Raw genomic sequence first — 27,327 nt, forward strand, 5'->3', positions numbered from 1 at the left:
TGGTATGTTGCTGTGACTCTTTTGCACAGGGACCTTGGCAGTAAAATTTATGGTGGTAACACAGCATTTTATTCTAGCAACTTTCCAAGATTATACAAGCAATGTTTAATGTGTCCCTGTTTTTTGGGCTTTTGACCCCCCCCCCAATAAATTTGGCTTTTTCCAGATTTCTTGTGCTGCGAAGTTGAGATGCAGTTGAGTACTGAGTAGATATTACAAGGAGCTGAGAGTTGCAGGGGAAGTGAAGTTTAGGGCTGCTTATGCTAAGTCAGCTTGCATTGTTAATAGCACAACAGGTTGTGTACTTGCTTTTGATGCAGAAGGTTGTTGGTTCTACTCCAACAAGGGGCGAATGCTGCCGTACTAAAAAAGTTAAGATACTATGAGCCTGTTATCAGTTTGCTATCCATTTCCTATTGCAATATTACTAGCTTATCATTTTTAATGTAATATAGGCAATTTATTCCTCAGGGGCATCAGACACTTTATTTTCGATGAAACCATGAAATATAAAGGTGTTTGCTAGCAGCAACCTTTTCATTAGTTACAGATTTATTTAATGTGGAATTATTTAGATGACTTTTTTACTTCTTCAGAGATTGTGCATATTTACTGATAATGGTGGACTGTATAATTGTGCATATTTACTGATAATGGTGGACTGTAGAAATGTGCATATTTACTGATAATGGTGGACTGTAGAAGTTTGAGTAGACTTTTTTGATGGAAATGTTCTGAACTGGGCAGTTTTGTCATTATGGGTGCATGCATTTTGTTTCATTGTTTACTGGAAAGATGTTCTGAATTGGGCAGTTCTGCCATTGGTAAAATGCATTTTCTTTGAATGTGGGTTTCAATGCTGTTTCAATGAATGTGAGTTTCAAGGGCAGAGAAGTTTTAATGCTAATTTTGTTTAGTAGATGTCTTAGTGTTTGTGCTGTAAAATGCAAAATAAAACTTTCAAATGAAGTCCAAATCATCATAGAAGTAAATCAGTATGCACATTAGTGTTTATTGGTAAATGGAGTGAAATAGCCAAGTAATGGATCATTGGAATGGCTGCAGGGGGAGGCTCCATTTGACCATGCTTTTGTGAGGGGGAAGGGCGGCAAACTTAAAGACAGCCCCAGCTGAACTATACCTCCCAACAGTCCAGATTTTCAAAGAATGAATAGATTTTTGCTTCTTATTTTTGGTTTGTTCCTCATAAAATTTGTGGTTTTCTGGCAAATCATTTAGGAATTAAGTCACTAAATAGTGACACACTGAGTTTCAGACTTCATAACCTTCAGAAAAATGCATGCTAAAGTAAGACCTGTTGTTCTATCAACTGTCTCAGTTTATACAAGAGCAATTTTTAGTACTGTTTATATGTTCCCCCAATATATTTGGCCTTGTCCAGATTTATTGCATTAACAGGTTGAGAGGTACATGCAAATACATTGCTTTATAGAATTAGGCATAGCCAAACCTCTCAACTGTCCCTGATTTTGGCTCAAAATGTTGCTCTTGCCCCTAATAATCCCTCCGCAAAATACCAATTTTGGAAGAAAAAATGGAGGGTTTACAATTAAGAAATAACTGTAATAATCAGAGTTATAGATTACTTTTATTTCAGAAATGCATGTAGATTATTTTATTTTGTCAGCTGCTCAAGTTAGCAGTACTAATATTAAAGTGCCCCTTCTTTGACAGGTTCCCAGCTGTATTGTGTGGCTATTTTATATTTTTACATCACATTTTTGGTCCATTTTTCATAAAATTGTGTTTTTTTTGGCAAATTAGTGACAAATCATTAAAGACTGAATTTAGAAAATAGTGACAGACATTTGAGTTTAAGATTTCATACCATTCATAACATTCATACTAATGCAAGACCTATTCTATTATCTTTCTAAGTTTGTAAGAGCAATATTTAAAAATTGTCCTTACTTTTGGGCCTTTGTCCCACTTCTTTGTATGGTTTTGTCCATTTCTTGCTCTGAGATTGAGAGGTATGACAAATGTGTCAGGGCCATCACAGTCAGCCAGAGACATTTCAAATTTTGACATACTTGTTGCACCCCACTCCTCCAGGTAGTGACTCTGGATGAGTCGAAGCAAAGCAAGGAGTAGTTATGCAGTGTAAATGTGCAGAGTATCCCCCCCCCCATCCAAGGTAGACACAAGTACTAGAGTGGCTTTTCATCTGTCCTTGATTTTTGCAGAATGGTCTGGTTTCTGTCATATTTTTATACTGTTGATTTATGCTTATTACTCAAAGTGCCTGTTGCTCTGTGTTTACGTAGCAATACTTTAATGACCATCAGGTAAGCTTTGCTGACATTGTAAGATGCAAGTAAGCTTTAATAAGCATACTGTTTAAGAATTGCCAACATTGAAAGCATTTCTGTTGTTGCCATGTAGAGAATACTTAACTAGATAATGTATAAGCCTTGGGTATTGAAATGCATATGACAGTATTTGTAATAAAGGACAGATTACATTATTTTAAGAAGCTCATTACACTTGGAGACTTCCAGTCATCTCTGCAAGCTTTACCCGTAAACTAAACAGAATGCCAATCGTGTGGTCCATAACCTGTACAGTAATCCTTTTAAACAATGTATCTTGAGCTTATTTCTTGTTTGCTTTTCATTTTTTACTTTGATCATGTTTTCCCTATGAAACAAGTAGACAGTTGTCAGGCAGTAGGTCTTTTTTTGGATAAGAAACATTATTACAAGTGGGGGCATCAGAGATTTCTACTTTCAGCATGTTACTTGGTACGTTAATAAAGCTGAATATAAATTATAATTAGAACTGCAGTGCAAGAAGTGGTTTGAGTTGAGTGCTGCTTGTTTTTCTTATACTTGATTTTGACTGGCATTCCATTAATGTATTTAAAAAGTAATTTATTTTTTCATGCCTCACAACCTTTTTGTTTCCATCTAGATATTAAGTAAGCTGTCATGCAGCCAATGGATTGAAATATTTTTATTCTTTTACACTTCATTTTGTCTTGATTAGACTCTCATAATGACGGTTTGGCACCCAGGGCAGTGTATTTAATTAGTTTTTGTGGTTTTGAGCATAGCTCCTCCCTTTTCTAGTTGGCCACACCCCTTCCCATTGACCCTACCCATTCAGCTGTCTCCTGCAGCTCCCCTTTGATTTGAAGTCACCAGCCGCCACTGCTTTACTCATCACTTTTTTAGTAAACTAACTTTTGTGATGTTAACTATATGAGTTCTTTTACAAAGCAGTTTTTCAGTGGAGACTGGTACATATACTTATTTTTCTTAGTAAAATTGACAACAGCACAAATGTGTTCATTTGCTGTGTTTGTAAACACCCAGGAAATGCAAAAATTGGAGATCATGTGCCACCAAATCAGGGTTAGGTCTTCATACATTGTCCAATGGGTAGATAGAGGTTCCCTGAGTTGATTTAGTACAAAAAATCTGCCATTTTAGCCATTTCCTACAGGCAAGGTAAGTCCCATTGCCCATTTGTGTCCTTCCAGAAATTTTTGTAATTTCATGGCCCCCACTACAAACTGTTCAGGTTGTGAGACAGAAAATATGAGATCCAGGAAGTTTTTAGAAATGTCAAGTAAAATTGTTCCAGAACGGATATCTCTGTCTGTGAAGTATCATTTCCTCGGTAGAATCTGGTGTAATCTAGGCAAGAGGATTGTTGGCTCCCCCCTTTTTTGGAGGAAATATTTTATTAACAATATTTTGTACAGATATAATTTGTTACAAGGACCAACAAGCTCCTTTTTTATTTTTGGCAGAATGCAAAATTGGAGGAGATTTAAGAAATGTCATTGGCACCTTTACTGTTAAGCCAATGCCTTTTCAGTGACTTCTGTGGGTGTGGTATATGAGCATGGAAATGACACCAGCATTACTTTGGCCATCTTGCCTTTCATGGAGCTTTAAGTTGGTTTCATAATATTAGGAGGAAATCATAGCATCTCCCCAAGGATGCCCTTTTGGATAAAGACTGGAACATTGATCTGAAACTCTGGCTATATTTTAGGTACATTCCAGTGTTGTTGTTGTTGTATATATATGCATGAACGGTTACTCTTTTCTCAGAGTATCTCAGGATATTAGGAACAGGATGTGGAAAATACTAGTGGTGTAACAATTCTAAGGTGACCTCCATGCAATTGCAGTGGGAATGTGTCCTTATGGGACTTATTTGGGATGGGGTGTGTTTTGTTTCCACCAGTGGTATTAGGACATACATTCTTTTCTTATCATTAGCCCAGGGTATGGGGTGGAATCTATCCGAGCAGCCACGGTGGTGCAGTGGTTAGCTTTGCCGCCTCACAGCAAGCGGTTCTACAGTTCGATCCTTGGCTGGGGTGCCTTCTGTGTGGAGTCTGCATGTCCTCCCTGTGGTCGCGTGGGTTTCCTCCGGGTGCTCCAGTTTCCTCCCACATCCCAAAGACATGCTGTAGGTGGATTGGACACTCTAAATTGGCCCTAGGTGTGAGTGTGTGCCTTCTGTGGAAGGTTGGGTGCCGGTCTGGCAACTCAACACCATAAAACCACTGCCAATCATGAGCAGACAGGTGATCTGCTGTGGCTGGGAAAAGCCAGAAGAAGAAGATGGGGTGGAACCTATCCAAGAGCATGACAGACTTTATAAGAATTTGATAAGTGGAATGTGCTTTTATGTTGTTAGGGCAATGGATTGTAAATAGTAATCATGATGTACCATGCACTACAAGATATATATAATGGTAATATTGCTATTTAAAAAACATAGTTATCTTACATATCATACTCCTGAAGACTAAGCATGTAAGTAGCAGTGAGTGCAAACTGCCTGGTGTGTATTTTGCCTAAGCAAAAGCTGCCAAAGCTGGATATGACATTCTGATATTAACTAAACACTAACACTTTTATACTACACTTTTCTTCCTAGAAGATATTGTCCAAAAAGGAAATTGTCATAGAAAATTATAATTTTTTTTTACTGATGAATGTTGGAGTTGTAACTGATGTTTTTGATGTGAAGATTACATCTGTCATAGATAAAACAAAGTCATAATTACTTTCATGTTTGTCAATATTTGTCTATTTTGTGACCTTCTGTCAGTAAGAAATTAATGAAACCATATGTTTTGACTAACCATGTCTTTGTGGTTGACAAAAAATAAAATAATTAAAGATTATGAGGTAAATTACAAATGATATTTCATTAACATAATTCTGTGGTCACATTTAATATGATCCTTAACTCAGCTTTGCACCTGGTTCGAGCATTTTAGCATGCTTGTTATCCTTCTGAACTGTGTCACACTAGGGATGTTTCAGCCATGTGAAGATGTAAAGTGCAAGTCGGAAAGATGCACTATTCTAGAGGTAAGAATCCCCTTTATTTACAAACTGAGCACTTACATGATCAGTTACAATACATATTTAACATTTTGCCTTTTCATTCCACCTGAGCTATATGCTGTTTTCATATTAATTACTGAGATATTAACATTGCTTTTCATAAAAAGTATCATAAAAAGAAATTCTAAATTTTCTAGATCAATTGAAAAAAGTACAGAGCTGCATGTTCTTTTGTAAAATTGCTTGGTTTTTTCATGGATTTTTTTTTTTTTTTTTTTTTTTTTTTTGAGTAGTAATTTTTTGAGTAGCAAACAGAGGCAGGCATTTAAACTGCTCATCAAAAGCTAGCCATTTTCATTAAGATTTTATCCACTTTAGCATTTGAACTTTTTTCTTAAAATATGTATTTCCTTTGCAAACTATTTTTTTCCTTGAAATTACTCCATGGGCTTGCTTTTCAAATGGCAGCTCCTAAAAGTAATTTGAATTCTCACTTCAGTACAATACAATGTTTTTGTGGAACATCACCTATATATGATTTTATTTGTCATATCAGATTGATTCAACAGACATCCTGTCATTTATTTATACTTTTAACTCTGAAACAAAAGTTTTCATTCTGTTCATACATCTAAGTCTGTATGATAAAAGACAAGGTTAAATATTAAAAAATATCATGTTTTACATAATAAATGTATCATGTATCCTATTACTGCTGCAAATGGTATGACAAAGTTAGATAGTACATTTAACATTTTTTTGAGTACAAGGGTCCAAGGCAGAAAATATTTATTTTCCCTTTTTTGGGGTGTTTTTAAAAATGTAATATATTTTCTTAGAAACGATTCAGTGAAAGTACAAGATAGTTTAAAGTTTATCTATGGATGTTCAGTAATGATGCCTCAGAAACCATTACCTACTATGTTATACTAGTAAACATGTTTTCTGCAGTAAGAAAATTCAGCTTTAAAAGAGATACTACTATGATAGATATGTTGTAGATAGCTTTCATTTATAACAGAAGGATGTTATATTGTCAATGTTCTATGCTTAACTTATGGTGGAATATTTCAGGTTTAATATAATATCACCTGTTTTTGTTTTTTGTTTTTTTTTTTTTTGTGAGCACTCTGTTTTCTCTTAAGTTGAAAACAGGCATAGGGAACATTGTGCTAATCTCACTGACTCCATACATGAATGTGGTTTTCTGATGTTAAAGTCTAATGAAAATGCCAGGTGTTTTCACATTACTTCTGAATCACACCCATCTGTTGTAAACAGATTAGTCTTATGTCAGATACAGAGAATAGATCAGAATAACGTCAACACATACTTGGCCTGCTCCACTTAAGGTAATGTAAAATCTTTTGCTGTAGTTTCCTCCCTTTTGACCAATTTAATATCAGACCTCAGAGCTCATGTTCTTAGGCTATCACTAACTGAAAACAGAGCTTTATTATCATATTTTCAAATCTTGATATTTCACTGTAAAACTGGATAGAACCACTTGATCACATACATATCTTTTAAAATAAGAGACATTTGGCACAGAGAAATTCAGTAGATTTTAGATTTTGCATTCAGCGCACAATAAACAATAATCAGTTACTTACCTAGAGGCAGACATTTTCAGCTTTATGTAAAAATAATAGTATTTGTATTGTGACTTTGGGCATGTACATCATACCATAACATGTGTATGGTTACTGTAAGTTAGATTTAATCAGGAGAATAAAAAACATGCAACTAGCACCCCCCCACAAGTACATAAAAGAAGATACAGGAGGTATGAACATGTGACAGCTAGAGTGAGAATGGACTGAGAGATAAGTTAGTGAAATGAGAAGGTCTATAGTAAAACAGTGAATGATGTTTCATCGACCCTTTTTCAGTGAAAGCTGAAAATGTTGACACCTCAGAACAGCGATTTATTTCTTAGGGAAAGAAATTGCTGTTCCAACCAAACAAAAATGAAAAACAGTAAACACTTCCAAACACATACACATGTACCTTAACCCTAATTCTACCCCCCCCAAAAAAGTAAACAACTGAAAACACATAACTCAATCATACATCTAATACATTTTAAAACATATGCAATTACCTTGACTCGCACCGCAACCCTAAGATCAGTAACTGTTGCACATTTACATAAACAGTTCCAAACACATACACACTTACCTTAACCCTAATTCTACTCCCCCCCAAAACCAAAGTAAACAGCTTAAAACACATACGCACTTAACTAAACCGTACATCTAACACAAAAAAAAGCAGTAAACACTTTCATACATATGCACTTACCTTAACCTGCACCCTAACCCTAAGGTCAATAACTGTTTCACATTTATGCTCTGGAGCTATACCGGACAAGTGACCACACTACAGTGCAGAACATGGCAAAGCAACGAAGCGGTCAAGTGACTTCTTTCCCAGGGAAAGAATTCGCTGAACAGCCACTTCGCTGTTTTGCCTGTTCGCTCTTTAGGTATCAATGAAAACGCATTCAACAAAATACGTTTTCATCATTCTAATAGGAAGCCGAATGAGAGATGAGAGTCATACTACCTGGTCGAGCAAGAAAATGAAGAATTTAAGTGAAAGAGAGGCATCATCTCCAAGAAAAGGAAGGACACTTTCTTGTTGATGAGCAGTTCCACTCAAGGGCAGGGAAACAGTAGATATAAAGTATATAAGTGTAGTCATAAGGAAACTCTCTCTGTTAATATAAAATGCAGAAGTAGCGGTAGAAATGAAAATCAGAAATACAGTGGGCTAATAACCAAAAGGAAATAGTAAAGATAAGGACACTCCCAGCATATATATGCACACAGGAATGCAGCTGTGAAGAAAATTAGGGAAAGGAAATGATGTGTTAACCATGAAATGCTAGCGTAAGAAAAACATGAAATCCATTGGTCTCCAGGAATGGGAAAAATGAACCCAGCTCTTTCTTATTAAAGCACTGCAAATGCTATTTTTGCTGCTCCTCTTTCAGTTCTTTAAATGATTCAGGAATAGAAGAGGGGGTGTGGATAGCAGAAGGAAGTAGATACCATGGTGAGGACATGCAGAGGGCACTAATACTAAACGCCTTTTGAATGTGCCCATGCTCTGTGGCACTGAATTTTATGTCTGTCTGTTTGATTAGTTATTTATTTGAACTTCTTTATTAGGAACAGCATCGATCAATTCTAACCAATGTCAGTCTCAGCTCAGAGTGAAAGACTCACCAGACATACAATATACAAATGAGTATAATAACAACTAAGTGGCAGTAAAACACCATAATTCACAGTCTGTATGAAAGTTTCAAAAATATTTGAGAAGTTATAGTTGAATAAATTAGATATGAGAAAAGGAACAAAGGATTTTAGTCGATGAGTTAGAGAAGAGTTAAAGTAGACTTAACTGATATGACCTGAGGAGTAATGGGTTCATTCTGCTTGATTAACTGAAGACGATTTTAGTAGAAAATGAAACTAAAAGTATGAGGATGAATGTTTAATAGTCTTAACATATTTCTGGGTGAGGTCCATGACATAATTTTGTATGGGTTCAGTAAAGGTCAAGGAATGTGCAACATGCATCTGCCCAGAAGGGAGGGTGGAGAAGTGCATTAATGTTTCCTGCAGTTTGCAAAAGCAGGAATTCCCCTTTGAAACCTCAAACAACACAATGTAGGCAACCCAAATAAATAATGCTATTACCAATAATTTCATGAAGGTGATATCTTCAAGTCCAAGCTGTCTTTTTTGCCAGGAATCAAATCCCACTGCACCCACATGCATAGCTCCCAATGAATTAGAGCCAAATCATGAAATAATCAAGGACAACAAGGAACAATTTTAAAACATTATTACTATTAACGAGGCACTGACAGAATAAGAGAATGAAATGAATGTACATGTCTGAAGTAAAAGAAGTCTTTAACTTTAATTATTGTTATTATTTAGCAAGGGTAATTCTCTACCTTTTCCCAAAAACTCACCAATTATAGGAGGATTTAGAAGGGACAGAGCTAAAAATTTAATCACAATCTAAGATGATTCAGAGGTATGCCCACCCTTCCATAAATTGTATATACTCACTCCATGTTCAAATCCTCATGGAGTAAAGAGAAAGCTCTGAATGGCAGGAATCACTGCTGGTGCACATTTAGACTTTCTACCTGCAGCTATTTCATAAGGCAAACAGTGATCGCTGTTCCATTCAACATCATGTTGTGACTGAAGCTATTAACAATAAAACAATTTGATTTCAGAAACCTGTAGATGTACTCAAAACCAGAAGAGTAAAGGTAATATCATAAGGTAGTGATGCAAGCAATGATGCAGACTAAGGTATTATGTAACAGGTTTACTTCACCTGGCTGTAATGCTATGCTTTATATTGTGACACTACAAAAAAAGTATGACTGGGACCTGGAACATCAGTACTGTGACAGAGGTACAGATACATGAACTGTATGTCTTTTGACAACTTGTTTAAAATATTAGTTTTCAAATTTATGGTTTAGCAGAATTAAGAACAATTAACAGAATAACTACAGCTGAAACTTATATTTTAGATAGATACACTGAGTAGTTGTTTGTAAACACTAAGACAAAACTCTCTTTTTTTGTTATTATTGTAATTATGATTGTTATTATTATTATTATTATTATTATTATTATTATTATTATTATTATTTAGTGTATTATATGTTTCATCTTTCTAGCCATGTTGTGCTACTTGGTACTGTGGACAAAACATCATGTTAAAAATTATAATAAATAGCTAAGAAAGGCTGACCATATATCTAACTGCAGTTCATGTGGATTCATGTATTTACCCTTTACTTATAAGCTTCATACCCCATTTGGATGAGGTCAGACTCATCAGATCACTAATTAACTACAATGCTCCATTTTCCATGTACCTCACTAGACACCTACAAAAATTGGAGAGACCACGGAGGTTTCTCACCAATAAATTACTGGGTACACAAAACAAGTCTTACATGAAGACTGGAAGCCCTGTCACTGTATTGTGCCTCCTACAGGTTGCTAAGGAATGACCTGTTCCTGGCTTATAGGGCAGTCTCTGACCCGGCCCTGATGGAAATGCTACACATTTGTAAATGAAACTGCAGGAGGGTCACTCACTTTTAACCTAGCCTCTGACATGAACAAGTCATGCTGGATAAATAGATACATCTCCCAGAGACTGCCACTTCTCTGGAACAAGCTTCCAATTGATATGAAACAGAGCCCCTCCCTGACCCTCTTCAAACGCAACCTAGATCAATGGATGGGTGACCACAGATTCGCTCCTGGGGTGGTGTCCATGTTCAAGCTGGACATTGGAAGTCAGTATTAACTACCATAGACCCTTACCTCTGCAAACATCTTTCACCTATCCACTGACAAATGGGGCAAATCAGCATAAATATGGTTAGGCTTGTGAGGGGTTATGTCCATTAGCCTAGTAACCTCCTATGAATCTATGATGCACCCATTAAGAATTCTGCAGTAAGGTTGGGATTGGTCAGGTGAAGAAAATATATCCAAAGCTGCATGATACACCATTTAAAAATATAAGAGGCAATGATAAATTAAACAGATAAGCAAATTGATATATCTGTGAACTCTTTCTTACCCCCATCTAGGCCATCCCCTAATTTCTCATTTGTTACATCCAAGCATGTTGTGTGAGGGTGGTAAGATCCAGTGGTTGTGGCTGCCATTTGATAGAAGTTTAGTACATTTTTCTTTGTTCGTGACACCTACATTTTTAGGCCAGCATTGACAGTGCAATTGCTTCCTACAATCTGTGAGGTGCGGGGATGTGACTTTGTACACTCACTACATCTGATGTGGTGGTATTTTTCTGCACATCCACTCTCTCTGGTTAGATCGCTATGCATACCTCTCAACCTCAGTGCAAGAAATCTGAGCAAAGACTGACAAAATAGGGGGACAAAGGCCCAAAAATAGGGAGAGATTTTAAATATTGTTCTTATAAACTTAGAAAGTTGCTAGAGTAACATGGTTTGTTTTAACATTAATTTTCTGAAGGATTTGAAGTCTGAAACCCAAATGTATGCCATTATTTATTGACTTTAATCCTCAGATCATCTCAGTGATTTTCCAGAAAGCCACAAATTTTATGAGGAATAGACCAAAAATTTGAGGCAAAAATCTGGACATTCTGCAAAAATCTGAACAGTGGAGAGGTATGTTGTGATGCATTCCTTGGCATGCTGTTACCCAAGTATCCCTCTCTTTTATGCACAGTCCAGACATCTACATGCCCCATAGTTGCTGCTCCTACATCTGTTCAAGGATCAGCTCATTTATCTTGGGTAATGTGATCAGGCATTAACTTTCTTCGTCCGATCCACCTGCAATGTATGTGCCTCAATCGCTAACCTTTGTCAGTTCTCTGAGCTGAACTCTTGTCCTCTCTGTCCCTTCAATCATGGGGTTGGCTGAAAATATTTGCATTAATATTTAATATCCTTTAATTGCAGACCCCGCAGTTTGTGGTCTGACAGTTGTCTGATGCTCAGAATGCTTACAAGGTTGAACCAAAAAGATCTCTCACATCCTGTCATAGCAACAAGACTCTGAGAAGAGTGAGAAGGTGAGGGCCGTGTTTTTCTCATTTTGTCTCTCATCTCTCACCTCCTACAATCTTTCATATACATTATATATAAACACACACACACACACACACACACACACATATATATATATATATATATATATATATATATATATATAATCTTCTTCTTCTTTCGGCTGCTCCCGTTAGGGGTCGCCACAGCAGATCAACTGTTTCCATTTCTTCCTGTCCTCTGCATCTTGCTCTGTCACACCAACCACCTGCATGTCCTCTCTCACCACATCCATAAACCTTATCTTAGGCCTTCCTCTTTTCCTGTTACCTGGCAGCTCCATCCTTAGCATCTTTTTCCCAATATACTCTGCATCCCTCCTCAGCACATGTCCAAACCAATGCAATCTTGCCTCTCTGGCTTTGTCTCCAAACCCTCCAACGTGGGCTGACCCTCTAATATACTTATTCCTAATCCTGTCCATCCTCGTCACACCCAGTGCAAATCTTAACATCTTCAACTCTGCCATGTCAAGCTCTGACTCCTGCCTTTTTGTCAGTGCCACTGTCTCCAACCCATATAACATAGCTGGTCTCACTACCCTCTTGTAGACCTTCCCTTTCATTCTTACTGGTACTCGTCTGTCACAAATCACTCCTGACACTCTTCTCCACCCACTCCATCCTGCCTGTACTCTCTTCTTCACCTCTCTTCCACACTCACCATTACTCTGAACTGTTGATCCCAAGTACTTAAACTCATTTACCTTTGCCACCTCTACTCCCTACATCCTCACCATTCCTCTATCCTCCCTCTCATTCACACACATATATTCTGTCTTAGTCCTGCTGACCTTCATTCCTCTTCTCTCTAGACCATATCTCCACCTCTCCAGGGTCTACTCCACCTGTTCCCTACTCTCACTACAGATCACAATGTCATCTGCAAACATCATAGTCCACGGGGACTCCTGTCTGATCTCGTCTGCCAACCTGTCCATCACCATTGCAAATAAAAAAGGGCTCAGAGCTGATCCTTGATGTAATCCTACCTCCACCTTAAATGCATCTGTTACTCCCACTGCAGACCTCACCGCTGTCACACTACCCTCGTACATATCCTGTACCACTCTTACATACTTCTCTGACACTCCCAACTTCCTCATACAATACCACAACTCCTCTCTAGGCACCCTGTCATATGCTTTCTCTAAATCCACAAAGACACAATGCAACTCCTTCTGACCTTCTCTGTACTTCTCCATCAACACTCTCAGAGCAAACATCGCATCTGTAGTGCTTTTTCCTGGCATAAAACCATACTGCTGATCACTAATCATCACCTCCCTTCTTAACCTAGCTTCCACTACTCTTTCTCATAACTTCATGCTTTGACTGATCAGTTTAATCCCTCTGTAGTTACTACAGCTCTGCAGATCACCCTTATTCTTAAAAATTGGTACCAAAACACTATTTCTTCATTCCTCAGGCATCCTCTCACTTTCCAAGATTTCATTAAACAATCTAGTTAAAAACTCCACTGCCATTTCACCTAAACACCTCCATGCTTCCACAGGTATGTCATCGGGACCAACAGCCTTTCTATATATCACACACACACACACACACACACGCACACACACACACACATATATATATATATATATATATATATATATATATATAGATAGATAGATAGATATAGATAGATATAGATATAGATATATAGATAGATATAGATATAGATATATATAGATATAGATACAGATAGATACTCTTAGATAGTTTTGGGTTGTGAGGGCTTGCCTCCACATCAGGGCTGCCTTTCCAAAACATTGTATATTTTATTGAATAATCGTGTGCCAATTAAATGAAATATGATTTTTCATAGTGGGCCTCTATTTATTAGGACCGTTCTGTACTCAGTAGAAAGTAAAATCTTCCCATTTATGAAAGCAGGGTGATTATCAGTTTGCACTACATTATATTAAAGCTTACTGAACCATTCAGTTTGTCTTGCTTATTGTATGTATGCTATCATGCAGGAGATGAAGGGGATGATGTCCTGGATAAGTGATGCAGTCCATAGCTTTCATATGTGTACTGTACTTTATCTGTGTATCTTTTTAACTACATCTACACCATAATGGATATTAACATACTGTGTTTTCAAGGCTGTTTTAAATATTTCTTCCAAACGGTATTTACAAGTACAATACAGTTCTTCATGCACTAATTATTTGTTTGTATTTTCTGCTCTAGGCGTTTGATGCCTTCATTTTTGCGTTCTTTGCTGTCGAAATGGTCGTAAAGATGTTAGCTCTGGGAATATTCGGACCAAAGTGTTACCTTGGAGACACATGGAATCGTCTGGATTTTTTTATTGTTATGGCAGGGTCAGTATGTAAAATCAGTGAACTACAAAACAAAAACAATATTAACAATGTCCTTTCCTTTTTTAGCTTTACTTCAGCAAATTTAGCATACAGGCCTGAGAAGCATCTTTGTCTTTTATATAAAATGTATGTTATATTTATTATTGAGTGATGGGATGTATATTTACAGCATATATATAACACAGGAACTGCCTATAATTACAATTTACTGATACAAGAAAAAGCCATGTATTTCTTACAGTAATTGGTACCTCTTTAAAAAATGTTTTCATGAACCAATTCATCATTTCCATCTTGCTGGCTGTTAACTGTTAGCAGTAGTGAGAAAGGTCACAGCCTGTTTAACAGAAGGACAAAGGCCACATGATTAAACAGCAAAATGTAAAATAAGATAAAACCCACAGGGGTTAACATCTGCGAGAATGATCATTATGTTTTGTAAGGCATGGAGAAAAACTGCGCATTTTCATTCTTAAATACATTATGAACACATTTGTGTCAGTTACTTAACACCGGTTCACTGTTTTATGTGGTGTGCAAGGTATATTTTCATAATTTATATTTTATATTAAACAGTGAATATTTGTCTTTAGAATGCTTACATAATTAAAAAAGCAAAACTGATGAGCAAATGTATTATTTCCAAACCATGCTTATCATAATAAGTCTGACAGCAAAGCTGAAGGTGCTTTTGATGTACTTTAACATGCTTTTTTCTCTCTGCTTAGTGTTTTTGTCAGAGTAAATTTATTTTTGTCTTATATGTCTCATTTATTTTCCATTGATAGTATTTTAACCTAGATAGCTGCATCTGCATGCTGCTTCCATGTAACTCATTTCCTTCTTGAGTTACTTGTCCATTATACGTGCATCTAACATATTTACATAATGTGTTAGTTGGGATTAATTATGTCTCCAGGAGTCTTGGTCTGCAGTATGACAGTGGTATACACACACACATGCACCCATACTCATGCATATACATATACGTATAGTATGCACACATATGCATACATAAGTCATGACTTCAGAGCAAATAGGTCTGCTGCCTTCTGAGGTGCAGAAATGAGGGAATCTTATTTACTCTTTAGTAATATTGTTTTTTAAGTGATCATTAATGTTGAGCAGTTTAAAAAAAATTCTGCATAACTTTTAAAAGGCACCATCTGGAGCTAAGGGATCTCGATTTAAAATGTATTAGCACTTTGCTGTTGGTAAGTAACCCAAATAAAACGTGATGAATGAGTTGTGTCAGAAAATCAGAAGATGGTTAGCATATAAACACTGCTTGACACAGAAAATGTTGAGCCTTCAACCACATTGTATCTTTCTAATATTAAATGTCTTCGTTCCACCTGTGGCCTTTCAGTTTTAGTGGAACCACCTATAAAATCACCAAGTCCTGTCACTTGTAGCTATAATTTGGAACTGCTGGTATATCTGCAGATGTAATAGCATATTCCTTGGTGTGTTAAGTTTAAAATAAAAGCCTAAGTAAGTTAACTATAAACCATTACCTAAGATTTTGAGGAAAGCATGCACACTTATACTGTAATTATATGGATATAACGCGTGATGTTCTGGTAGGGAGACACTAATTAAAATAAACATGTGTCAAAGTCTATTCTGGCAGTTATAATACAAACAGTATTATTTGTGATAGAGTCAAGCAAAAGGAAGTTATGTCATCCCAGACATTTGTAAAAATTAAAGGAAGGTACCAGACTCAGGAAATAAAATAATATATAGTTTCATAATGTCTAAACTCCACTGCCAATCATGAGCGGACAGGTAATCCACTGTGGCAACCCCTAACCAGGAAAAGACGAAAGAAGAAGAAGAAGAATTTCCAGTAGAATATGCGGTAGAGAAGGGTAATATTTTGTGACATTTTCAGGTAAATGCAATTGAATTATATTCAGTTTCTTAACTTTTAAGCTTTATTTTAACCATTATTGACAACCAAACATTGCAAACATTAAGAATACCTACATTAAAAGTATTTCATTCAGTCTGATACAATACAAAAAGACCATCATGTTACCATCACTCGTCTGTTTATTTATTCAGAAAACTTTCATCTAATGACAAATCATAAATTACAAAATAGAAATCATTAGTCAAAAATCCTTTAGTTATAGTTTAAGGTCCACTAAGGAAACTTACACCCTGATTACAAAAGATTGAAATATAATTGAATTGCTAAACTCTTCCATTATAGTTATCAGTGGATGCACTACATTGGCACATAAAGAAGTCACAAGATACAAACCAAAAAGTCCTTCTTTTCAAATGTTGAACATGTAATCAAGTTTGGCTTTCTAAGTTAATCACCAACACTCTTATATAACTATAGATGCTTTAGATGTAAATTCATCATTCTGGCATACGTTGTCCTTTGTTCCTCAATAAGAAGGCATTAGAGCAAAATCATGCATAATAAATGCATTTTACTTTTTTCTATGCTATGTTGTTATCCGATGAGCTGATGATCTGTAAATGAACTCAATGTTGTGATAAAATAGCTTCACAGCTGCAAGTTGCAGGAGGGAATGACATGGTCATAAATGCTAGCACTATGTGTTGAGAGGGTGTTATTGCATGCAAGGCCATTAAAGTACCTCTGATTCAGTAAATAGTCACAGTGGTCACCTTTTTATCAAAAGTACAGAGAGGATTGTGACCCATTTATACAAGTATCACAATCATCATCTTCTCTGAGAAAGTCTAAGCCATAGTACTGTAAAGCATACTCTGTGTAATAGTTGAGTCTTTAATTTCAGAGAAGCCATGTGGATTCAATCCTGACCAAGGAATGATGGATCAGTTATTTCAATTTACATAGATATTGGAGGACTCATGCAAGGTTTTTTTCATCACTGTCTGCATGTGTTTTTGGACCTGGAAAAGACATATGACCTACCACCCCAGCAATTCTTGAGTGCCACAATGGTATGGGATCCTACGAGTGAGAGCTGTCTGCATTTTCAGTGTTCTATCCAATATACTCAAAGTAGTTGTAGGACTCCTAAATTGTGTTCCTCATCAATCTTCCTGTTCAGGATTTTCTCGGATAATCTGCAGGATGTCAATGTGCAACCAATGCTCACAGGGTATACATACTGAGGAAGTAAAGTATTCACCATTGTTGTTTGCAGATAATGCTGTCCTCTTTGCCCCAAGTATCTGTGATTCCCAACATGCACTATAGCAGTTCACTGCTGAGTGTGAAGTGTCTGGAATGAGAAATGACACTTCTAAATCCATGGTTATGGATCTCTGAAAAAAGTGGATTGTCATCTGCAGGTGAGAAAGAAAGGGATTACCTCAGGTGGATAATCATTTTGTCTTGGTGTCTTGTTCTTTATTGAGATTAGAGTGGGTTGGGGGATTGACCAGTAAATAGGTACAGAAGCAATTTTGAGAAAAGTAAGTTGAGGGGGCTTGAGCCCCTAGTTAGCATGCCCCTAGGTGCCTCACATAGGAAGGTGTAGCAGGGACAGCCCACTGGAAGCTGCCCATGGGGTTGACCTAGGATACAATGGAGAGATTTTGTCACAAATGTCACTGGAGACTGATGTTGAGAATAGGGATGTCTGGTCTGTCATGCTCTGTATTTTACCATCAATGACCTCACTAGTAGAAAATAGTTGTGCAGATATTTGGACTTACATGATAAAATGTACTGTGAAGTATTTATCAGTGCCAAAAAATAACAGAGCACTTGCTCATTAAAATCAAAGTACAGAGTACTAAGAACTGTGGTCTAAATCTACAAATGAGTAGTAGACTTAAGCAAGTTCATAATGTTATATTGTCCTTATTTAGATAGCATTCCATTTGTAACTTGTAAAAAAAATCCAATGACCTTTCATCCTGCTGCCTGCATATAACAAGGTACAGCTGGGGGGGGTTACCACTTTAAAATAGCATAATACCCAAAAGTTCTCCCTCTCTCTGGCTGTGTTTTGCTCTCTTGCTCTCTTACTTTGTCTATCCCCAAACAGTGCTCTGCTTCCTCAGTGTATAGACAATTATAAAGATGTTCCCAGCATACCCCATAACAAATTGCTTCTGAATCCTGTAGGCCTAATCCTGTATCTGACTCCAACATAACTTAATATACATTGATTACAGATGATAACACAGATGCACACAGATAGTTACATTCTATGTAGCTCATTCAAGGACTGTTATCTACTGGTGATTTAACAGACATGAAAGGGTGGGAAAAGAATTTACCAAGGTTATTACTCAGACTGATTCCATTCTCAGAGGATACTGAAAACACAGAGAGAGAGAGACACACACACACACACACACACACACACACACACACACACACACACACACACACACACGCACACACACACGCACACACGCACACACGCACACACGCACACATGCACATACACACACACACACACTAACACACACACACACACAGACACAAGCACACACACACAGACACAAGCACACACACACAAGCAAGCACACGCACACACACACACACACACACACACACACACACACACACACACACACACACACATATAAGCACACACACACACAGACACAAGCACACACACACTCAAACACACACACACACACACAGACACAAGCACACACACACACACACACACACACACACACACACACACACACACACACACACATCATTAGTGATCTCATTATCATTTAGTGAAACCAAAGTTAAAGCTGTGAAGTGGATAGAAAGAATGGTAAGGAACAACTATGGAAGTAAAAGCAAAAAAGTGTGGGTAGTTCTAATTTAACGGAAAATAGTCCTTCTTTCCTTTATTGCAAAATTTAAGCTTTCCAATACGTGACAACTACCTTATCAATAAAAGATATTGATAAGATACATTGCAGGGAAGCCAAACTGTAATATTCAAAATTAATTCAGCAAAGCACTGCACAATGGTGTAGGATGGAAATAAGTCAGACTTTCCTCAATGATCTTTGAAAAAATGCCAGTGTAGAGTGAAGAAAGAAGGTGTACTCTGCTGCATTCTGAGGTTATCTGAGCTGTCATATCAAGTAAAGGGATAGAGGCATCAGTTTCTGCAGTGTGAGAGGTACACAACAGAAATGTGTGAGAGGAAAAGGAGAGGAAGAAAAGCTCTTGGTGCTGTGCAGGAAAGCTGGTGGGTATGGATGAGTCAGTTAATAAGAGCGGGATGTTCGAGTCGGTTAAGAGCGGGATGTTCAAGTCAGTTAATAAGAGTGGGATGTTCGAGTCAGTTAATAAGTGCGGGATGTTCGAGTCAGTTAATAAGAGCGGGATGCTCGAGTCAGTTAATAAGAGCGGGATGTTCGAGTCAGTTAATAAGAGTGGGATGTTCGAGTCAGTTAATAAGAGTGGGATGTTCTGTGTGAGGAAAACAAGAAAGGTATAAGGTCTGAGGGTGTTGCTATTGTTGCTACACCGCCACAGCAAGTCTTGAGAGAAAAAAGGATCCTGACTTCTCAGGCATTTCTGCTAGATTACAGAATGACTGTTTTTAGTTCTGTGAAGCCGAGTAAGACATTTAACTTGAATCAAGCAGAATTGATGAAATACACACAGATAAGGGGTACTGCAGGTAGTCATATACCGGATGAAAACAAAGCAGGCATCTAGGACAAAGGAGTCTGCTAGATCACAATGGGTTTAGACTGAACATAAATGTGGGTATCCACATCAGAACAATCCATACGGTTGGTTTGACATGTCTAGTTCACAGAAAGTTCAAGTGTCGGGTGAAGATATCCAGTAACTAAAAGTAATGGAAACTGCAAGCAACAGGCATATAAAATTCACACGTCTTATGCAAAACAATGAGGATACTACAGTACTAAAGTAGGACCAATGATTAGTGGTTCAGCATAGACTAATGAGGGATTGCTACACCTGATCTTATGATGTACAGTAGCTAAGGAAACAAAGGTGTTCTGGTCAGAGGTCATTGAATAAAGTCTTCTACAGACTAAAAGATTTACTTTTATGGTAGTCAGGGAGATTGCCACACTTTGGTGAAGATAATTGTGAAACTAAAAAAATATAGATAGAAGAGATTGCAAAACTTCTTCAGTCATGTATTTTATCTAAGAGAATGTTTGAGAAAAGATGTGCATATTCTGAATCGATTGCCTCAGTGAATTGTGATACTTTTGCTGTGTCCTAGATTACTGAATCTTGGAGAAAAGAGTAAAAGGCAAATATGATTTGTGTTATTTCATTTAGACTTGTTTACTTGTTTTGATTTGCAGACAGATTACCTACCATGGTTTTACTGCCAGAGTGTTTCAGTTTACCATTTAATGCACCACTGTGATATAATGCAGACACAGAGAAGGCTACAGACTATGAAACCAAAAGGTGTTTAGGAGATTGCCTGTCAAAATCAAGGGAATTATTGGTTCCAGAGCTGTAAATAGAACATAAATTAACTAATTCCTTAGGAGATGATAGCTTAGTAACTTCCCATATAAAGAATAATGCTAAAACAAAAGTCAAAGCTTTCTTATCAAAAACGTCCTGAATGCAAAGTCTTACTACTAACACCACACACACACTGCAAGCAGTCTCTGGCATTTTTTAAGCATCAATAGCTGCTTCATTCATAATCAGTACTGCTCTTAGCCTCAGTTGCAAGGACCAGTCAGCACTTGTACTGCATATCACAAATTGCACCTCTGACTAACATTTAAGCAGCAATGATTGAGACTGTGGCTGCCTAAATGTTTACAAAGACTGCTTGGAGAGAGTAGAGTAGCAAGGGCAGGACAAAGGAAGGGGCTGCTTCAGGCCCTGTATTGTAGAGTGTATAAATTTTGTAAATAAATAAAACATTTAAATATCTCTTATTTTTCCCCTTTATGGGTAGCAGGAGAAATGGCAAAAAAATGTACTACATGGATGTTTGAGACTCTAGGATACTTCCAGGTCCCTTTCCAATTCATCTTGTGTGGGTGTCTGCTCATTCCTACATTTTATGTATGGGATGAGCATCCTGCACTGCCCCAAGGAATTCTGATTGTCTGGGCAGGTGGAGAGGGCGGTACAGAGAAGGCAGTTTCAGGGCTTTATCTCTGGTGCCTGCAGCTAGTGAGTAACCACAGAGACAAATAATAGAATCTCCATCAAAAGGAGTACTAGTCACTTAGTTTAAAATTTTAACTTCTTGAAGGCTTTGTGCAGAACTTGCAGTTGCAGTTCCTTTCTTTTTTTTTATTATTGATGGAGCTACAGAATTAAAACTTAAACTTTTTACTGCAGCCAGTGAGTGATAGAATAGTGGATGACCAGGAAGCGTGCTTTTTAGTACCTGGGGCCTGGGTACCGGAGATAGCTCTCAACTGTCCATATTTTCACAGAATGTCCAGATATTTGACTCATATTTCTGGTCCATTTCTCATAAAATTGTAGTTTTCTGGCACATCACTGAGGACTGATGTCAGAAAGTAATGGCAGGCATTTGATTTTCAGACTTAATATCCTTCAGAAAATTCATGCTAATGCAAACCATGTTATTCTAAGTTTGTAAAAGCAATACGTGTCCCTATTTTTCTTCCTTTACCTTCTCATTATTTATGGTTTGTCCAGATTTATCTCTCTAAAAGGTTGCGAGGTATGGCTCAGGCTGAAATGGAACTGGATGAAAAGGACAACTTTAATGGAATCTCTAGACAACTGGACAAGAAAGTAATAAAAGTGTGTGGGTGACATAATGAATATTAATTTACTGGCTGATTTGCCTGTCTAGTCGAACAAAGGCCAAAGAAATACTACCAGATTTTAAATATTGTTCTTATAAACCCAGAAATTTCCTAGAGTAACAGGTTTTGCATTAGCATGCATTTTCTGAAAGGCTATTATTATCTAGTCTTACTTTATTATTTCTGCTGATTGGACTTTCAAAGAATGCTACATTGTTTAATGGAGGGGTGGAGATATGGACTTTTAATAAAAGCTGTACTGTTTAATGTGGGAAGATACATAGGCTTTCAATGAATGCTACACTGTTTTATGGTAAGGGGAAAGAGATGAGTTCTTAGTTCATAAAGGCTACTTTTATGTATTATTATTAGTTGAAGGCACACTGTTATAGTTTTTTGCACTTTAAGTTACTAGTCCTTATGGCAGAAAAGAAATGTGGTCAAAACCCATTTCATTAGATTGTTACATCTGATTTCTGATGAAACAAAATCTGAAGCCAAGAAAGGTAGCTTGGAGGGTGTGGTATAAAGTACTGCTTGTGAGAGGAGGAAAAATGTCAAAAAGATTACCCCTGAGATGCAGCTAGGGGGGAGTGCAAGTGGGTGCTGTATCCTCCCTGGAGGTAGCCTTAGAAAAGGCTTTTCAGTGTGAAATCTGTGAGAAAGCCTTTAAAAAGGCTTCCTGGAGGTGCCCCCTTTAGTGAGCCTTGGAGAAGGATGTGAAGAATCCTAAGTAGTAGCCTTAAGATAGGCTGTGCAACCTTTTGATAGCCTTTATAAAGGCTCTTAGCTAGAGTGCTTATGGTTAGCCTTTAAAAAGGCTTTGGAGAGGGGTCCTGAAGACACAACCAGCTGGGCGGCTAGGGGCCTAGCAGCCTTAAGAAAGGTTTATTTGTAGAGTTCTGATGTAGAGACAGAACAGGGGCTGTATAGCATGGTCAAACCAAAAAGCCTTGAAAAAGGCTCCAGACTAAGGCTCGCCGCCGAGTGGGGTCAGGCCAAGGTTTCAGATGGGAGAAGTCTGCCTTCCCCGTGGCTCAGTCCACTATCTGGGGGTGGTGGTCGGCTGTAACCAACAGGATAAAATCTCAGTGAGGGCACTTGGAAAGACTATGTGCCCCAGTGAGTGGTCAGCTAGGGTGTGAAATAAAAAGCTCAAAATGCAAATAATAGCAATGGCAAACATATAAACAAGGAACAAAAAAGACAGACACTCAATCCTCATCAGTCTATGTCATTTATTGCCATCAAAGCATAGTTCAGAGTGAGGGAGTATGGTACAGTGCTTCTACTTTTATACAGCTGTTAAGGGGGTGTGGCTAAGGGGATGGTCTTTATTGGGATGGGGGGTCCCCCAAGCCGACCAACCCCTTGACAGACAGCATTGACAAGAATATGTTTAGTACCAATTAACTCACAAAAAATCAACTTTATTGCAGTTAAAACATAAGTACAGTTGTCATGGTAGAAAACCATAGGTCCTCTCATTTTGGACAACACATATACCCTTATAATTAATGGTTAGTAAACATAGTAACCATGAAAACAAGCATAAATGTGCACAATTTGTAAATTAGAAAAACTTAGAAAAAGCCACTATGGCCATTTAAAATGACTTCATTTGTTTAGAGTAGTGTTAGCCTAGGCCTTTCAGATCACCTTTCATCAGGATGGCAAGGAGTGAGAGGATAAAAAACAACTTAATCTCGACTGACTAAGGTTTAGCTATAAAACACAAACACACATATCTACTCAATAACGTTGACCCTATAAAAAACATGTGATACGAGGACTCAGAGATACAAAAGAAAATCCAACCTGCTTTTACAAACAAATAAAATGCAAAACAAAGATGTAAAACAAAAAGTCTGTGTTTCCAGCTCAGTGTGGCGGGAGCCTACTGAGTGTAGAATAAGGTAGAGTTAAGACGCATTATCTTAGCAAGGAAAACAAAATAATACAATAAAAGAATAAGAGTATGTGGATAGCTGGAGTGTCTGGTGAGCGACAAATGGCCATGTGGAGCCACATGGTCTGGGTAACTGATGCAAAGACTAGCATGTACCACATGGAGACCGAGCCATGGTTGGAGCTCAGTTGATTGTCAATATAGAAGCTGATGCTGATGGAGAATGAAGGGAGGCGGCTGCCGCTGTGGTGGTGTAGAGGGAAGGGGATGGAGAGAGGTGCAGGGAATACTGATATGGATCCAGGGGTGAGACAGCCTAAAAAACACCACCCCCTGCTGGCGCTAATGAAAGGGGAAGAGCCTGGAGAAAATGAGTCGGGGAAAGAAGGGTTGCTCTTGGCTTGTGGGGCCAGTGTTGGACTGGGGGGAGAGAAGGCTAGGTGCCAGGAGTGACAGACAAGACAAAGGAGAAAGAGGGTGGCTGTGCTACCAAAGCCAAGTGGCAAGGCCGTCACAGGCTGCAAAGAAGGAAAAAGAAGTGGATCGGTGAAAGCAGAGGAGTAAATGGTGGAACAAAACAAATAGAGTGGTGAGTCATTGCATGGGACGAGAGGAAAAGCAGTAAAAAGCAGTATAAAAGAAGTATTAAAGCAGAAATAAAAAAATAAAAAAAAAAAGGAAACAGTTGGCCCAAAGGGGCTGGTAAAAAAATGAAGGGGGGGAGAGGAAAAAAGGGCTGAGGGAACTGATGGATTATATATAGAAAAAATAACTAAAAAAAGACTAAAAAAAGACTAAAAAACAGACTACAAAATAGTATAAACAGCCCATATATCAGTAACTATGCCCTAGGCTGGGCTGTTGGTCAGTAAATAACTCAAAAGCATAAAACTAAAAGGGGTTCCAAACAAACAGACAAGCTATGGTACATTTAACTAATAAAAATGCCCCATTCGGGATGTATCTCACCCGACACCTGCAGCAATTGGAGAGACCCCAAAAGTTCCTCACCAAAAGGATAAAGGGACTCCAAAATATGTCATATGCTGCCAGACTGAAGAAACTCCAGCTCTATTCAGTCGCATACCATCTGCTCAGAGGTGACCTGTGCCTGACATACAAGGCCATGTCCAACCCGGAATTAATGGACATGCTCCACCTCAATAAATCCAAATCTACCAGATCCACTAGAGCAAGCGACTTAAACCTTAGCACAGATATAAATAGGACATGCTGGAGGGATAGATTTGTCACCCAGAGACTCCCTATGCTGTGGAATAAAATCCCGGTCCATGTGAGGCAGAGCACCTCGCTGGCTCTGTTCAAGAGAAATCTTGACCGGTGGATGGGAGATCGTAGGTTTACCCCGGGAATCATCTCTGTGTCACTGCTGGACAGAGGCACAACAAACAAATGGGCACAGTATTTTTTAACATAAGGGGTGGCGTAAGCCACAAAACTTGGGGCTAGGCTTATAAATGCCTTAGAGCAGATAGCCTAGTATAAACCTATGAAGCTATGAACCTATGAAAAATGGCAAAAAAAATTAAAACAGAACAAATAGAGTAACATATAACATCATTGAGGCTTAATCTGGGAGGGGTCCAGCTCTGGTGAATCAATGCCATATTTTTCTTAGAGTGAGTACTGGTACAATTGATTAAGCAAATTTCAGTCTTGATTTAGATCTTGCCTGTAGTACAAGCTGCCATTCCAGCTCTTTTTTCTCTAGCAGAGCATTATAGTTTCCTTTAAGTGGTGCACTTGGTAGGTGGTCCAGGATGTGGAATTTAAATATGTTGTGACCTGGGGTGTCCAAGGCATGTAGTGCCAGCTGACTGGTATGCCTGAGGTACTTTAAGTCATGTAGGTGCTTGGCTATCCTGGTTTTGAGGGCATTGACCATCTTGCGCACATAGAAGGTTGGGCATTTTATGCAGGCTGCTTTATACATGACCACTTCCAGGTTGCAGTCAACCTTAACATTGGGATAAAAGTGCCTCTTGTTGTTGGGGCAAAGGAAGCCGGTGGTGCCACTCATATGCTGGCAGTAATGGCAAGGAGGCTCACTGCAGGTGTAAGTGCCAGGGGTTTCTAGCTAGGCCCTAGCTGGGTATTACAGGATGTCGTAAACACAACATCCCTTCCTGGTGGTGAGCATATGTTTGGAAGGAAAAATATGACCAAAAGACCCGTTGCTTGTGATGATAGTCCAGTTGCTTGTTATGATTCTGGTGATGTCACGGTAATCTGTGGAGTAATCCATGATACAATTAAGCTTGTATTTTTGGTCTGGGATGGTGTAAGTTCTTGCACTGACATATGGATGTAAGGGTCCCTGCTGGTGTAGGGTGATAATGGGGTCCAATATCCTGTTGATAAGCTTCCTTGAGTAACTGCTGGTCAAGAAATCCTTCTGGAGCTCCTGGATGTTCCTAAGGAAGTCTGTTAATTCCTTAGAATCCTGGGAAATACAGAGTCCCTGAGATTTTATGACACTGACCTTTTGTTTATATGGGTGCATGCTCAAGGCATGCAGGAAGAAGTTGACTCTTGTCGGCTTCTGGTAAAGTTCATGAGTCAGCATGTTGGAACAATCCTTGTTCCTCAAGGTCAGATCAAGGAACTCTATTTCCTCTCTGCTATGTTTCACTGTGAAGCGTAGGAAGACGGTGGTTCCATTGATGTAACTGAGAAAATCCTCAAGTCCTTGTTGGTCACCCTTCCAGACTAGAAAAATGTCATTGATAAACCTATAGTAACAGGCCATGTTTTCAAAAAATGTTGTAGAGCCATAATCATGGCTGCCTCAATGACTATCCCTGTGTTCTGCCTAAAATACTGTCCATTGAACTCAAAATAGTTATTCTTTAACAGGAGGGTGAGTAGCCTGCCTAGGTGTTTGATCTGACCTGGTAGGAAAGCGTGGCCTTTGTCATATGCTTCTGCTGTGGCTGCTAAGTAGAAGTCATATGGGAGCACCATATATAGGGACTCGACGTCAGTGGTGACCAAGATCCAGTTCCTCTCCACCGGGATGTTCTTGCCTTTGTCTAAAAAATCCATGGAGTACAAAATGTAAGATTTGTTGTTTTCAGCCAGGGGTTTGAGGAAGAAATCCAAGTAGATCACTATGGTCTCAGTTATGGAATCTCCACTGGCCACCATCGGTCTGTATGAGGGGTCTGCAATGTTTTTCTGAGGCTTAGGTATCCCAAAGAATTGGGCAGCTGGGGGTGGTGGATGGTAAAGAATTCCATCAGCCTCTCTCCTATGAGATCCTCTTCCTCTAGGTCAGTAAGTTCTACCCTAATACTATCATAAACTGTGTGAATCCAGTGTAAATCCACTGTGTCATAGA

General features: G+C 38.2%; 1 protein-coding gene across 2 annotated transcripts in view; it reads left to right on the forward strand.

Annotated features, from left to right (window-relative positions):
• The first annotated feature begins 5,256 nt into the window (after nt 1-5,256).
• Nucleotides 5,257-27,327, forward strand: part of CACNA1H (calcium voltage-gated channel subunit alpha1 H) — a 2,347,924-nt gene continuing 2,325,853 nt past the window's right edge. For both annotated transcript variants that reach the window (XM_044089567.1, XM_044089568.1), the window contains exons 1-2: nt 5,257-5,363; nt 14,202-14,335. In XM_044089567.1, coding sequence (XP_043945502.1) covers nt 5,271-5,363; nt 14,202-14,335 — 227 coding nt within the window. In that variant the 5' untranslated portion in view covers nt 5,257-5,270. The remainder of the gene's footprint in view (nt 5,364-14,201; nt 14,336-27,327) is intronic.

Source organism: Protopterus annectens, chromosome 12.part0, assembly GCF_019279795.1.
Source record: "Protopterus annectens isolate FY-2018-M chromosome 12.part0, PAN1.0, whole genome shotgun sequence".
Taxonomy (NCBI): domain Eukaryota; kingdom Metazoa; phylum Chordata; order Ceratodontiformes; family Protopteridae; genus Protopterus; species Protopterus annectens.